General features: G+C 42.3%; 1 protein-coding gene across 1 annotated transcript in view; it reads right to left on the bottom strand.

The window, feature by feature from the left end:
* Positions 1-15,019, bottom strand: part of IGSF9B (immunoglobulin superfamily member 9B) — a 1,214,248-nt gene that overhangs the window by 280,497 nt on the left and 918,732 nt on the right. Inside the window, exon 18 of the mRNA XM_078681939.1 lies at positions 12,059-13,681. Coding sequence (XP_078538065.1) covers positions 12,059-13,681 — 1,623 coding nt within the window. The remainder of the gene's footprint in view (positions 1-12,058; positions 13,682-15,019) is intronic.

Below are 15,019 nucleotides of genomic sequence, written 5' to 3'. Positions count from 1 at the left end.
TTGGCAAGGGGTTAAGTGCTACATTGGGAGCCAACCTACCTACATCTTGAAAATGAGGCGTGTGATAGATTAGCTGGTATCTAATTGTTCATTCTCTTCTTACCCTTTTTGTTTTAAGATTTGAAGGATTAACATTTTCTTCCAAGCTTATTATCTTCTTTGTTGCATCTTTTGACTATATGAGTTAAATGGTGACAAGCTTTGGTGCTTTAGTCACTGCATGAGGTTTGGAAAAAGCTTTACAAATACTGATATAATATCACACAATTGAAGACATGACCGTAACCACTGGACATCACATAAGGTATTTTCAGGTGCATGTCGGTGAGGGATCTAAATGCATGACACACAGCTTCTCAAGGTCAAGGAGCAGGGTCAACACTCTCTATGTGGCTGATTCATGTAGGAGTAGGGCAAGTAGCACTATAGCAGCACTTTTTTACGTACTCGTATGTGCCTTTATGAACTGGCCTTGAAATACAATTCTCTATTCGTAAAAGTGCAAAGAGGGAACAGTCCTCTCTATTGACACGAACTGGAGATTAGTATTACTTGAATATTTCCATTTTAAATGCTTAAAAGAGTATGTAAAAAAAGTACTGTATGAGTACAACTTTACATACTCCATAATGCCTTTAATAGGTTCATACGCCTTTTTGATGCTATATTGAAGACGCTTTGTTCAGGTCAATGGACATCACTGCCTAGAGATTTATAATGATGATAAGGTATCCAACCCTATTTATCTTTCCAAATTCCTTGAAAAAAATGCCTTGTGCTCTATTGAATAAGTTATTTAAGTTCTGTATCATTTTTCTTGATGGATAAAATAGCTTGAACAAGTTTCTTAACCAAATCATTCCCAGGCACCAAATTGGATCCAGAAACTTTTTTCACAGCTGCATGTCACTGACGTCAGAGAGGATTTTATGAAATCACAGACAAGACCATGTGACTCCACTTGAAGTAAAGTATAGCGCTTAGAAAAAGTCCAGCTTTTGGTGAAACCAGCCCATTCCACAGATTTTGTAAACCACCATTGAGGCAGGGATGCAGTCAAAACAATAGCAACCTAATAGAAAGAAAAGAAAATTCCTCTAGAGGAAAGAAAGGTGAGGGTGACGTGAAAATGAATTCACAAGAGCTATTATGACCATCAGAAAGAACTTAATCAAAGGAAAGCAAATTCTTTACAGCTTTCTTATTTGAACTACTACATAGCAACAAAGGTTGAGAAACCTTTAGAAATAACTTCTCATAGCATAAAGGACTGCAACAGTACTCTCTAAACTGAGACTGCAAACTCTCCTCTGAAACAAGACAATAGGTTTTGTGAAGGAGGGCAACAAAGACAAAATTGCTACCCTACAAATCGTTTGAAACAAGGTCTGAAACAGAGTAACTCTCATGAGGGCTGAAGTGGCTGCTGGGCCTCTAGCAGAGTTAGTTCAGAATGATTCAGCAACCTGCATTCTCACCAGCTCATAACAATGATGAATTGTAACATACAACTACCTAGAAATTGTCTACTACTTAATATTCCTACCAAGGTGATGACCTTGAAAGCCTTTAGGCAAATGTATGGCATTCTATTAATAGAATGACGCAATGCTCTAATAAGAGCCCAGCCTACAAAACCTCACCTTCTTAGATGGATGAGCAGAAAAGTAAAATGATGACAGAGAAACAATTTAAACAAGAATGAAACTCAGTGGCTACAGTTGGAAGAGCAGAATGTGTAACCCCAAGCACCACCTAATCCTTCGAAAATGTTGAGGATTGAGAAAAACCAGACAGTTTTTGTTCCCTTAGTACACTCCTAGAAAAACTAACAGACAGTTAAAATTAAGTTTTCCAAAAAAGACTTTTGAAAATTCATGAATGAAGATCTTCAAAGAGCAGCTCTATGCGAAACATCAAGGCCAAACTCAGATTCCATTGTGGTACATGAAATGGACCTACAGGAAACTTATTTTGCAAACCAACTAAAATCGGACCACAACTGGCATACTGAATGACAATCACCTATTAAAAAAGAATAACACATCTGAACATTCACCAGATAACCCTTCACAGTCCTCAGGTGGAGACACATGTTCATCTAACGAAGTTGCACAGAGTAAAATTAGTGATAATACTGGCTTGTGGGGGTCCAGAGATCTTTTGCACCACGAAATAGATACACTGTCTACTGGCGTATCCTGCCTTTTTTGAAGGGAGTATAGCTGAACGGAGACGTTATAGAACCTGCTCAGAAAAACTAAACAATTTCAGAGTCAACCATTCATGGTCCAAGCATACAGACTTGGACTTTTGAGATTAGGATGCAGAATCCTACCTCCACTCTTAGCTATGAAATCCTCATTAAGAGTAATCCAAATGGAATGCATAAATTGAGTTGCAAGATATCTGGGTACCCTGGTACCCTAGACTAGTCAGGTGCAATAATTACCCGAGCTATATGCAGTTGGATTTTTTAAACTACCCAATGCAGAAGAGTAACCAGATGAAAAGCATGATGAAATGGAAATTACAAACCAGTGTAGGAGAGTCTCCTACAGAATCCAGAAAGGGAAACTCTCTGGAGCAACACTGCAGACGCTTCCTGTTGAAGGCTGCCTAAAACTGATCAACAGCTGTAAACACATACTTCAGAAATACAGAAAACAGTACCACCTGTTGAATCTCACTCACGACTGTCAAAATATGGCTGAGAAAATCAGCTACATACATATTCCTTGCCTGCTAGATGAACTGCTGTCAGACCAATTCCTCTGGCCAATACCTGAGATCCATGGCATTGCAGCACAGAGGAAGCAAACCCACTCCATCTGCTTTTCAAGGTAATATATCACACAGATATTGACCATATGTAACTTTATTTTCTTTCCCAGAATTTGAGGACGAATGATTAATAGGGCCAACTTCACAACCCTTAACTCGAGGAGGGTGATGGGCAGTTTCCTATATCAAAAGGCAAACATAGTCTTGAACAACAATTGCCCCATAAGTGAGGCATCCAAGACTAGAGTCAACTGAAGCTAAGGTCTGTAAAAAGGTCCCCCTTGAACGGATTATCCAGCATTGGCCACAACCGAAGACTTTTCGGCAACTCTGCACCAGAGGAGATCACATCCGCAGAAAAGCCTTAGGGACTAAAATGATGCAAGAAACTATGAGACCCCTCATTTTCAATACAGCTTTTGTTGGCAGTCTGACAGTGAAATTTTCACCACCTCAGTTGACCAGTCTTTCCTGCAATGGATTCAACTTCACTGGAATAGTGTGTAGCACATATCCATAAAATGTAGCCCTTGCACGTTGAGCTGAGAAGGATTTCTTTAATTGTATCCAGCGTCTGCAAAAGAATGCTTGTATCCAACAGTTCTTCAACAGAATATCCTGAGAGTTTGTCTTTAGCAAGCAGTCATCTAAATAAGTGTAAAGATGAATGTACTTCTGACGCAGATAATCCACAATCACACCAATTACTAGGTGAACCAGATGAACATTTGTGAAGCTGATCACAATCCTATGTTTAGAAAGACATGCTGGAAAGGACTATTTCATACAATCAACCTCAAACACTTTTTGTCTGGCTCATGCTGAGAGGATCTCAGGAAATTTCAGGGGTTTCTTAACCTTAATATTCTGAGGTTTTTCTCACAATTGGATTTTTTAATGCTTCATTTGATGTCTTACATATGCCTGAAACTTTTCCAGCTTTTCCATATACCTACATTTGCCATAAGGGTTTATGAATATCCTGAAGGAAGTGAAAAGAACTTCTTACAGCTTCAAGTGTAAGAGATTTTTGATGGTGTCTTTGTAACAACTGTGATGCAGTGTCTTGCCAAGAGGGTGTGATCATCCCTTAAGTTCTTCACCTGCCACAGTTAAATTTGCCTCTGTACATTTTGCTGCCATCAAAGCATATAGGAAAGTCCTTTTCAAACACTTGTCTTAACAGTTCCTGTTTTGGAGACTAAAAAAGAGGTTTCCTCTTAGACCACTCTTTTGTCCTCCATGGTAACTCAATACTGTCGTGTCTAAATTGATGGCTTTCTTTAGAGCCTATACATAAAACATCACTTCAGTGTCTTACCTGAAAGATAGCTTTCTAGTTGCCATTACATTCTCTACTCTTCATGTTTTTCTCTCACACCTAAGAGTTCGATTTGCTCTTTCTTGTTTGCAGCACACATTCGTCAACTTGCTGCAATGTAGCTTTTATATTATTTATACACTGATGAATAGAAATTGTTTTGAAAATAGCTGGCCTGTTTAGAGTATGAAGGTTAGGCCTTCATTTGGATAACAACAAAATTTACCTCTGAAATATTGTACAGACTGTATTTTTGCAAAAGACTAGTTGCAGGGTACCGACCTGAAGGCAGGCATTCTCAGTCTATGACTAAAGGTGAAGGTCCTAGGATACAGAACTGAAAGCTTCCACAAAGGAACTGTAAAGGATCAGCCTTCAAGGAGTAAAAGAATTCACATTCCGTAGGTATATGCTGTAAACAAAATGCCACCGGTATCTCTAGTGGTGCACCCATCAGGGAGACTTTTGTGGAAACAGTGGTTTAAACAAGGTATAATGTGCATTTAGCATTGTAAGGGTTACTGATTGCTTGCTATTTATTGTAAGGCTTGTTATTTCATTCACCTGTAAACGCATCTTGACCATGAACAACTTCCAGTCCTGGAAAAATGAAATGACTGAAAGTGTGAGGTTACACACTTGAAAGAAAGAGTCTTGCAAGAGCTAAGGTGCTCTTGCGAGATAAGGAAATTTCAGTGGCCAATCTGAAAGCAGCAACTATAAATACTGCGCCCACCAGGTTCTCGATGCTTCTCATTGAGGACCTGGAGGGGAGCAGTTTACCAAGCTGCAGAAAGATTTCAAAGCCACCTTGTCTGTTCCATTAAGAACCTCTGCAGAGCTAGATAACATTGGATCCTGGGCTTAAGCTAAGTCATCCACTATGAATTTGTGTGAATCTTTCCTTTTTCTCATCGTAAGGAGCTTGAAAAGAGAAACGCTGTGAACACCTAACCTTGTGAGCCTTAAGCAAACAGCCAAGACTGACCTAATAAGTAATGTGCAATGTGGTTGGACATGCTTAAAACTGTATACGGGGTGGTGTATGTGTCTGTTATGTGACGATCCTGATCACTGACAACTAGTGGGCGTACAACTACATCATTGTCTTGCGATTGTGGTTGTAGTTATATGTTTTGAATTGCAATCAAAAGAGAAAGGATTCTGGAGAATCTACGTCATGAGATTAATTCCAAGTAAGCAACTTATAGTTGGCTTTAAGATGGTGAATGAACTAAAACTCTCTAGATCATTCCGTGCTCAAACATTTGCATGATGAGAGACAGTCTCTTTATTTGGACACTAATGTCAATAAAAACCAGGCACATTTGAACATTCTCATCAATAGAATCCAAGATATATTGCAACATCAAAAAAACCTGCCATATGTAATCACCGAAATGACACCTGGGACAATCTCTATCTCGCCCAGTGGTGAGTAAATAAGTTAAAAGAAGGTAGAGTTACAGACTAATCAGTGACCAATCATTTTAAATTTCCTAGATTTCAACATCACTTGATCCTCAAACCTAGACAGTGAAAGGAGCTAGATCGCATTCACCAGATGTTAGGCAGAAAACATCAAAGGAAGGACCAATTTTATCGAGTTAACTAATGGGGAAATAATGGTGGTTATGCTATCTTGACTACAGTTAGATAACAACAGTATTTTATTTCCACAGAGAGATGACCAACCTGTTTTTTGTTGTTTTACCTTTTTATTTTAGTTTGTTATTTGGTCCTGTCCCCTTCCTTTTGGGTCAAAGCAATCACGGCTGTGGATTAAACTTCATGTGGGCACAAGTTGTAGGGTCCGTGCTGTCTCTCAATCTGAGCAGGGAGAAGGGTGTGCCTTTTGCAACTAATCATCATAATCAGGGTTAGGATGAGTGTTTTTCTGATGCATATAAACACAAACAAATGTTTCCATGGTGAATACTTGTGGAGCCGATCACAACACTAAGGACATAAAGGAAAAGTGGAAATAACTAGCTCCTAGAGTGAACTTCAAAAACTTTTTCTGAAACTGTACAATTGGTACATGGAAATAAGTGGACTGGTTAGTGTTGGGGCTACAAGAAAGACTCTAAAGATCATAAAGTATATGAAGAGAGACTAATGTGAATTTTTCCTTTCCAATAAACTTATTGATAAATCTCGTGGGTTTCAGAACTCCATTCTTCTTCTTTGGTATCAGAAAATACAACAAAAAAACAACCTCACAGTTCAGAAAACAAGGAATGATTTCTATGGCCACTTTTGCTAATAGCTCTTTCTTCTTTCTTCGGAATATGTGTACATGAGAATGATGGAAGAGAGGTGGGGGGGTGACAGGAGGGTCTTTCTTTGTGATTGACAGAAAAAAACTCTTGTATATTAACTGAAGAATCCATTGGCCTGAGGTTATCCACTACCATTGAATAGGAAAGCAAGTCAACTGACCCCTGTCTGAAGTCTCATTATACTACATAACGTAGGAGTCAAAGGATTAGCAGGTAGAGCGAAAAAGATGGGGCAATGTATTAAGGTGTTGTCTTTGCCCTCATCCTATGCATCTAAAAAGGTGAACCAGGTGCTGCTAATGGTGGTGTTGCTGAAACACCTGCTGCATCTGATACTTCCCAAACTGATGACTATAACCCTGTAATAAACGTTATTCTCAGTGGAATTGTTCTTAGGGCGATGAAAGTCCCAACACCCTTTCTTTTGCCTTACTTAGTTTTATTTCTTTCAGGGGAAACATAAGCACATTTTCCAAATAAACGTGGGCCATCAAGTGCCATTTCCATTACCTGGGACTGCTCATTCCCAGACCAAGCAATGGGATGCATCCCGGATGCCTGTGGCGGTCTGCAGCTGAATGCATAGTAACCATAAGTATATATGTATAAGCTTATTACTGAGCGCTCAATTACCTAAAGGGTGTCCAGGCACTGAAGCTAAAATATAATGAGGAAAATGAAGAGTGGAGAGAAATAGTGGCCTAGCACTGAGAGAGTTGCAAAGTTTTTAGTGGTTTGCAAAGGGCATGCTTTGAGTGGAAGTACAAAGCTGACTTTGTAGGCAATTCCACAATTTAGTATGAAGTACAGAAAAAGCATGCCCTCCAGCTCTAGTTTTACAACACTATCAATTTGTTGGTAGACGAAGACCTTTGAACTCAGTATGGCTGGTATCAACTAAGTCTGTTGCAACGGGAGGTGGGCCATAGATGGAGATGGACTTTAAACTCCAGACAAAGAGATTTAAAAGCAATCCATTGTCGGATGGAGATCCAATGCATCTTCTCATTCTGTAAGCACTGAGGAATGAATGCTGAAGAACCAAAAAAGAGGGTATTACAATAATCGAAACAGTAGAGAATGCTTCCCTGTGTCACCACCTTCTAAGACCTGCAAGGTAGGTAAGGCAGATTTTTGTGAAGGCAACAAAAATGAGAAACCAGTGGGAAACAATTTCCCCTGAACAGTTACAGAAAGATTATGATCAAACGGATTCAAGGTTCCAGACAAAAAGTATGGGGCACGGGAGACAGACCCAAGTGAACATGTCAAAAATAGTCAGAAAGTGTGCATGGGGTGTTACACCCACGAGAGAGCAAGGCGTCTGCTTTGGCATCATTTAACTTGATGGATTTCCTGCTCATCAAGTCTACTACTTTGATCATACAGTCATGAAACTTAAAGTCTGTTTGCTGTTCATGTTTGTCAAAGGATAAATATTTGTCTGCTGTCAGCATAACATCAGATGCAGGGCAAAGGATCGAGTCAGCAGACTAACAAATATTAATGAGAGAAGGGCTAAGAGAAGAACCCAGTGGAACATCATGTTTGAGATATTTGAACCTAGAGCAGAATGGTGTCAAAATACTGCTTGAGCACAGCTGGAGAGAGATGGCTTAATCAATGCCAGAGACTTGCTCTAGATGCCAACGTTTACCAGCCAAGAGAGTAAAATGCAATGACAGACCATATCTGATGCAGTGGCCGATTTAACAGGGCCGAGGCTGATGACTAGCCTTAGTCCACCAGCATTCTCAGGTCATCGAGCACAGTTACCAAAGTGGTCTTGATGCTGTGTCCTGGACGAAATTCAGATTGAACAGCACATAAAGGTTAGTTGGGCTCTAGGTAGCCGGAAAGTTGCCTGTTCAATGTTGCTGCAGCCTGAGGCACTTCAAATACAAACCTTAGAACATCAAAAACTAAAAGCTTTTGATGCTAATTCCGATGTCATAGGGCGGTTTCACATCAGCTGTGCACAGTCTCCAAACAATTAGATGGACAGTAGCTCTCTGCAATGGTTTCCAGCTAATTGTGTAAACACCATGTGATATAGGCTCCTCACAGGGTGACTGTGTGAAGAGAGCTTATATCGTAACTCACACAGAGGACTGGGCAAGAGTCCCCAGGTGAGCCAGAGGAGACTACTGCGAGGAATTCGGTAATGACAAAAGCTGAAACTCCTACACATGTACGGAGCTAACGTTGTTGGTATGTTACACCGAGAGACAGTAAGTGAACCATTCTTGCCAAGAAAAAAAGTCCTAAATACATTTGATTTCTTCAGCAATGCTTTGACCATTGCGAGTTTCCAGGCCACAGGGACATCGCCTGAGGTGAGAGGCAGATTTATTACTTTAAGCACTGCAGGGAATATCTCATCAGTGGCTGTAGCTATGATGTACTGAGGGGGCGAGTCACACAAAGAGCCTGATTTGATTTGGTGGAAGATCTCGGACAGCTTGTGAGAAACCATTTCAGAAAATTCTGTTATATTCCCATACTAAAAGGTGACCATCATTGCACAAAGGGGATGAGGTGGGAGTAGGAGCATGAAATAGGCTGAAGATCTCTTTAATCTTCTTGTGGAAGAAGCTGGCTATGTGGTTACACCGTTCTGGTTGCAGTGCAAGATTGGTACAAGCGGACGGGGGGTTGAGTAGAAATTTGGCAATGCGAAAAATTTCCCGTGGTAAGTTGCCAGCCAGATTACTTTTTTCTTCGCATTAAAATGTGTGAGCTTTTTCAATTTCTGTTTTATAGGTTTTAATGGAAAGTCTTTAGCTCTGCTAGCTAACTTCCCGATAGTCTTTCCTCCATATTCTCTCTGCTCGTTTACAGTGTTGTTTAAGTTCATGCAGCTTAGGAGTGTACCAAGGAGATGCTTTTCCCTTAGCTCATCAAGTAGGCATTCTCTGGGGAATGATTTGATCCAGGGACCAGGGAGGATGTAATCCAATGGGTAAACATGTCATAGGCAGAGGTGGGATTTTCATCTTAAGTGGGTCTAAGGTCAGTAAGACGTTGTTTCCAGACTTCTGATGAGAGTCTGGACCACATATGGTCCTTACCACAGATAAGAGTTGTGCCTCTGATTTAGTCCTGGGGTCTTTGAATTTCAACACAGAAGGCACACTGGTCGACATCAAGACCAAGACATTGCCAAACAGAGCTGCTATTTAGAGTAGCGGCAATACTAGCTTTGAAGCTGGAAAAGACAGATGATAAAAATCACAGGAGCCAAGATCAGTGCTGGGTCCAAAGCTGCTGGTATTTTAACAGATTCAGGCTTTCTTATCAGTGCAGTAATAATAGAAACAGATGTATCAGAGGGACCCTTGCCAAAAATCTTAACATTAGACCTAGCAGTCAAGAATCAAAAGCTAGCAAGAGACTCCAAAACAGCAAGTGGTTCAAAGGACAAGGTAGTCTCTTCTGCAGTCCTTTTCCTTTATTACTAATTTGGATATCTGACCTTTGATGTTTTTTCTTACGTTTTTATGCTTGGTTGAGGGATCACGGTTACTCATACGGTAGGGTGGGTCTCATCTGGTAGACTGAGATCTTGACTTACCATTTGCGGTAGCCATCGTCAGCTTAGCATTCTTCTCACAAATTACCAGTGGACCTGTAGCCAAAATTGGTTGATGTCATTTAGAACAGGACTTAAAGCCTGAGAATTTTGAAAAAGAAAATATTATCCCCTGAAAACAAAATCACTATGCATACAAAGAAACTGGGGAACCAACCGCTCCAGCTCCTGCATCAATGGAGGAGTGAAAAGGGTGGAAAACAGGATCAAATGTCACAAGTGGCTGGGCACCTTCTATATGTAATGCATAATACTTTGAGAAGAGTCACTGTCCAACATTACCACCCTGCCTGGCACCTCCTGTGAAGAGGGTTATTTAAGGAAGCTACAGGAGCTGGTAGCAATAGAAGATTGATCATGCTAATCTTGTGAAAGATCTGTGGCCTGTTTTACTGCCGAAATGGCAGGGTCATATGTCAATGTGAACTTAAAGGGATCTTGATGTGATTTAAATATTTTTAAAAAGTCTTAAAGATGTCGAGTCATCCATGTCTGGTACGCCTTAGTGCTAGAAAGATGATCATGTTACATTGATAGACAAGTTCATAGCTGATCCCTACTTAAACGCTGATGCATATGGAGCCCTGTATTATTTACCTGTATTTTCAATGCTTTTGGGGGAAATGTATGAACAGAATTTGCACCTAGAGCTGTCTTGGTTTAGTGAAAGACCGAATTACAGACCATTTTGTTACAGAGGGGGTATAAAACTATTGAGTGTGCTCTGTATTCCAAACATGTTTTTTATAAACTCAGAAAAGGCTCCAGAATAAAGAAAAACAAGTGGGTTAAAGATGTACAGAACCTGTATGGCTGAATACCTAACATTTCAGTATAAGCTCCTTTAATCCATAAACGGCCAATTGTGCTTTTTAGTTAAGACATGTATTCCCAATCCACAAGGCAGGAAAAAAAATCAACTTGAAGATGGGTTCAAGATGAGTAAGCCATTTAGGCATTATTATGGTCAAGGTTATTGTTTCTTTTTATTTAGATAAAAACAAGATACCACTCCAAGCTCAATTATTTAAATCTATAATAAGATTCACACTGCAGCTGTAAGCTTTGCCCAAACATTTACCATTTCCTGGGGTATCAGTGACACATTACTATAGCACCGCCCTCATAGTTATGCTCGGTTCCAGGAAATCCATTAGTGGTACATAACCCCGCTCCTCCACCCCACCACTGCCTCTCTATCAGTGTCCAGTCATTGAACCATGATTCTAGAAGTGTTCTATTAGAATGAATACATTAGTGGTATATTATACTAGCATTATGCTGTAGAGACCCATAATTGATACAAGAATGTAACAGTTATTCATCTGTGGTGCATGCCTCTAGCAATGCCCTCCTGGCAGTGACAAAATGGCCATATATAGGTCTGATACCAGTAACCATTTTATGGTATAAGACTATCACTTTTTGCAGTAGTGACCCATCAAGGGGAAAGGATCTAGTAGTGTCTTTCTAGCAGGGAAGCTTCAGTGGTATATATCTCTAGCAGTTTTTGCTACGGGTGACCCATCGAAGGAACATGGCTCTAGCAGTGTCCTCTTAGTAGTGACTCATCAGTGGCACATGACTCTAAAGGTGTCTTCATAGCCAGCCATCAGTAGTATATGGTGCTAGTAGAATACTTCCAGCAGTGACCCATCAAACCTACACAAAGGTATCACTAACCTCTTAGAAGTAACTTAGTATTACCACATGGTTACAGCTGGAGCTATCAGTGGTGCGTGGCACTAGCAGTGTCCTCTTAGTAGTGACAATAACTAGTGCATGACTCTAGATGTATCATTCACCCATCATGGTGCATAGTATTACTGGTGACCTTCTAGCAACAGCCCGTATTAGAAAATGTCTCTAACAGAGTTCTTCCAACATTGATAAATACATGTAACATGGCTTTGGTAGTGATATATCCATCCTAGCAATGACCATAGCAGTTAATGTACATGATTCTAGTAATACGAATGTCACTGCAGCAGTGACCATGGAGTGACAGATGTTAATAACAGCATGGACATTGTAAGGAGAACATCTTTCATCTGTGTTAGACAGCGGTCCTGCACTTACCCTGATGTGCACACTGCTGTTGCTGGAGATTCTGGAATCAAGATGTCATCACCCATCCTCCTCTGGGATGCCACTTGCCCCATCAAATCCTGGCTGGCCACAGGCGGAGAGGGACACTGAGATGAGAAGCCTGTGGTTGTGGTGCTGCAGGTCACTGGGGGACGGTAGCTAGGACTAGCCCCTCTACTGCTCAGTGCAGGAGATCCTGTGGACCCAGAAGATTTCCTTGAGAAGCTGACCGCCCCTGGAGGCTGCAGGGCAATTTCTGACATCTCTGAGGGCTGGATAAAGCCTGGGCGGGGTCTTGCTCGGGCGCTCGTCTCTGGTGAGCTATTGCGAGAGCTGAGAGGGCTCTGAGTAAGAGGCGAGAGCCGGGAAGGTTGTAGCACCACCTGATGTAAACTGGCTTCAGTCCGCCTTGCCTGTCGAGGGCTGGGCCAGGGTCTTGGCTGGGGCTCATACCACCTGGTGTCCAGGGAAAATGAGCTTGTGCCACTGGGAAGGAGTGCCTCAGAAGGCTCCTGGTAAGGCAACACCGGTATGGCCATCCCTTGGCTGGTGTGTCTAAGCTGCCCCTGACTTGCCAGTTGCATAGGTTTCTCGTGCCACTTGGTGGGGGCGGGAGGCCTTCCTCGTCCGGGAGACCTTTCAGTCCAACTCTTTGGTGCCTCCAAGGGCAGAATGCCGGGATAAGTAACAGGGACAGGGAGAGAAGAGGGCGGCAGCCCCCTTGGAAGACCAGCCTTGCAATGTAGACTCTCCACTATGTCATACTGATGTTGCTGCTGGCAGAACATCACATGTGGGGCCTCCAGCCCACTGAAGGGAAACTCACCCCTCCCCCATTGTTCAGGTGACCGTCCACCTGTTGGCGTCTGAGTCATAGGCAAGGTGCTGTTAGATGTGTTTTCCCCATTCTCCTCTGGAATGGTAGGATGTCCAAAGGGGCCCTCTGGGAGCAAAGGGGGTGATGACATGACAGAACTGAGAGGGCTTGCCTCGTGCATGTAAAAAGGTGGGGGCTCAATTTCCCCAGGGCTGCTGCAGAAGTAACCATAGAACTGGCTGTGATGGAAGCCCCTGGAAGCAGCTGGCATACTCTGACCAGTAGCCTTCAACCGACTCTCCATCATCCCTGTCCCCTCTTGAGGTCTCTGGAAGCGAGGACTGTAGGCTGGCGGGGGGAGGTATGACTCTTGACTGGAGGACAGAGGCGTCAACTGGGACTTGAGTGTGGCAATTGAGGAAGGAACTGCTGGGTCATCATTCTCCTCATCAGACTGGCGGAACTCTGGGTACATATCTGTCTCTTCCACAAAGGGGAAGCCCTCAATCCGGCGGGTCTTGAGTGAGGGCTCCATCTCAGAGGGGTCCATGACAAAGCGTCCATCGGGCCCACGACTGATGAGCTCAATGGGAGTTGTGGCTTCTACATCAGCCTCTGCCTTGGACACACTGTACTTCTTGCTGCTGATAGCACGCTTGGTCTTCTTGTACAAAGAGAGTTCCTTTTCCTTGCTGGGACTAAGCATTCTCTTGCCCTGGAGACCCTGGTCATCAGAAGATTCAGAAGGGGCCCGCAGGGTGCGGATGCTTTCGGGGCTCACCTTACCAGAGGACAGTCTAAACAAACAGAAATAGAAAGAAGCATTGATGAGCTATGCCACTGGAACCTCCACAAATTATCGAAAGAGTATCACTTCAAGTATAACTTTTCAATGCTTTTACTAATCTGTTTAATTACTAGCAAATTCTGGCACCTGAACCTCATCAAAACATCTATGTTTAACAGAGAAGGCAAAGAGAATTACAAAAAAGAGGAAGCAGTGAAGGAATGGACAGCGGTGCAGGACCGAGGCAAGGGAAAAGAATGAGATCCAGAAAGTGAAGGGTCTAGACATGATAGACAGAGGAATGACGTGTGAGAGGGCCAAGCCAGAGGAAGCAGCAAAGAAAATTAATTATTACAACCAAGGAAGCGCAAAGGAGCAAAAGTAAAAAGGAGAAGCAGTAAGAGATGAGAAAGAGGAATGAACCAACAATGAGAAAGAGGAGGGAGCAAGGACTGAAAAACAGTAGGAAGCGGATCCTGGCCAGGAAAGAAGAGTCAGCAAAGTACAATTGAGGAGGCAGTAAGGTACAGGGTAAAGAAGGGAGTGACATAACGCAAAGAGGGCGCACAAAGGAAATTGTAAATAGGAGGGAGCAAGGGATAGGTTGAGGGAGTATATGAGAGAAAGGAAGAAGTCAGAATCAGAAAGATGATGGAGATGATGGAATGAGAAGTGGTATATTGAGAGATGGGAATGGAGGTGCAAGTGAAGGAAAGGACAAGGAATAGATAAGAAAACTAGTGAGCTAGAAAGGAAGGAATGGAAGACAAGGAAACGTAGAAATAGAAAGGAAAAATGAAAAGGGGCTTGCAAAAGAAAGCAAGTGTGGATAGCAGAAAGGAGCAATAGATTAAATAGAGAAAGGAGCTGGGAATGAGAGAGAGGTATGAGAGTAAAAGGACAAAATTAGGATGGTAGGTGGAAGACATAAGGGATGAGAAAGATGAGGGAGTGATATTTTACCAAGGAGGAGGAAGGAACGTACAGAGAATAGAACAAGGGATTTGAATTTGAATTTTAAAATATTTATAGAGCGCTCTTATACCGAAAACGGTTTCATGGCGCTGGATAGCCGAGGGTCAGTGGGAAGCGGATTAAGCTGCGGCAGATCTGGAGAACAAGAAGGTCTTCAGTTGCTTACGAAACTCCAGATAGGAGGGAGACATCCTAAGGGCAGGTGGAAGTGAGTTCCAAAAGGATGGAGCCAGCACAGCAAATCTGGCCCCCCCGGCCTTCTGTTTCCTAAAACGAGGGACTGACAGAAAGGCCAGGTGAGTGGAGCGAAGTTCTCTAGACGGAAGATATGGAGAGATAGCTTCGCACAGAAAAGAGGGGGCGGTCCCAGATC

Source organism: Lissotriton helveticus, chromosome 3_1 (genome assembly GCF_964261635.1).
Source record: "Lissotriton helveticus chromosome 3_1, aLisHel1.1, whole genome shotgun sequence".
Taxonomy (NCBI): Eukaryota; Metazoa; Chordata; class Amphibia; order Caudata; family Salamandridae; genus Lissotriton; species Lissotriton helveticus.
The sequence above is the reverse complement of the archived record's forward strand: the minus strand, read 5'-3'. Positions and strand labels throughout refer to the sequence as shown.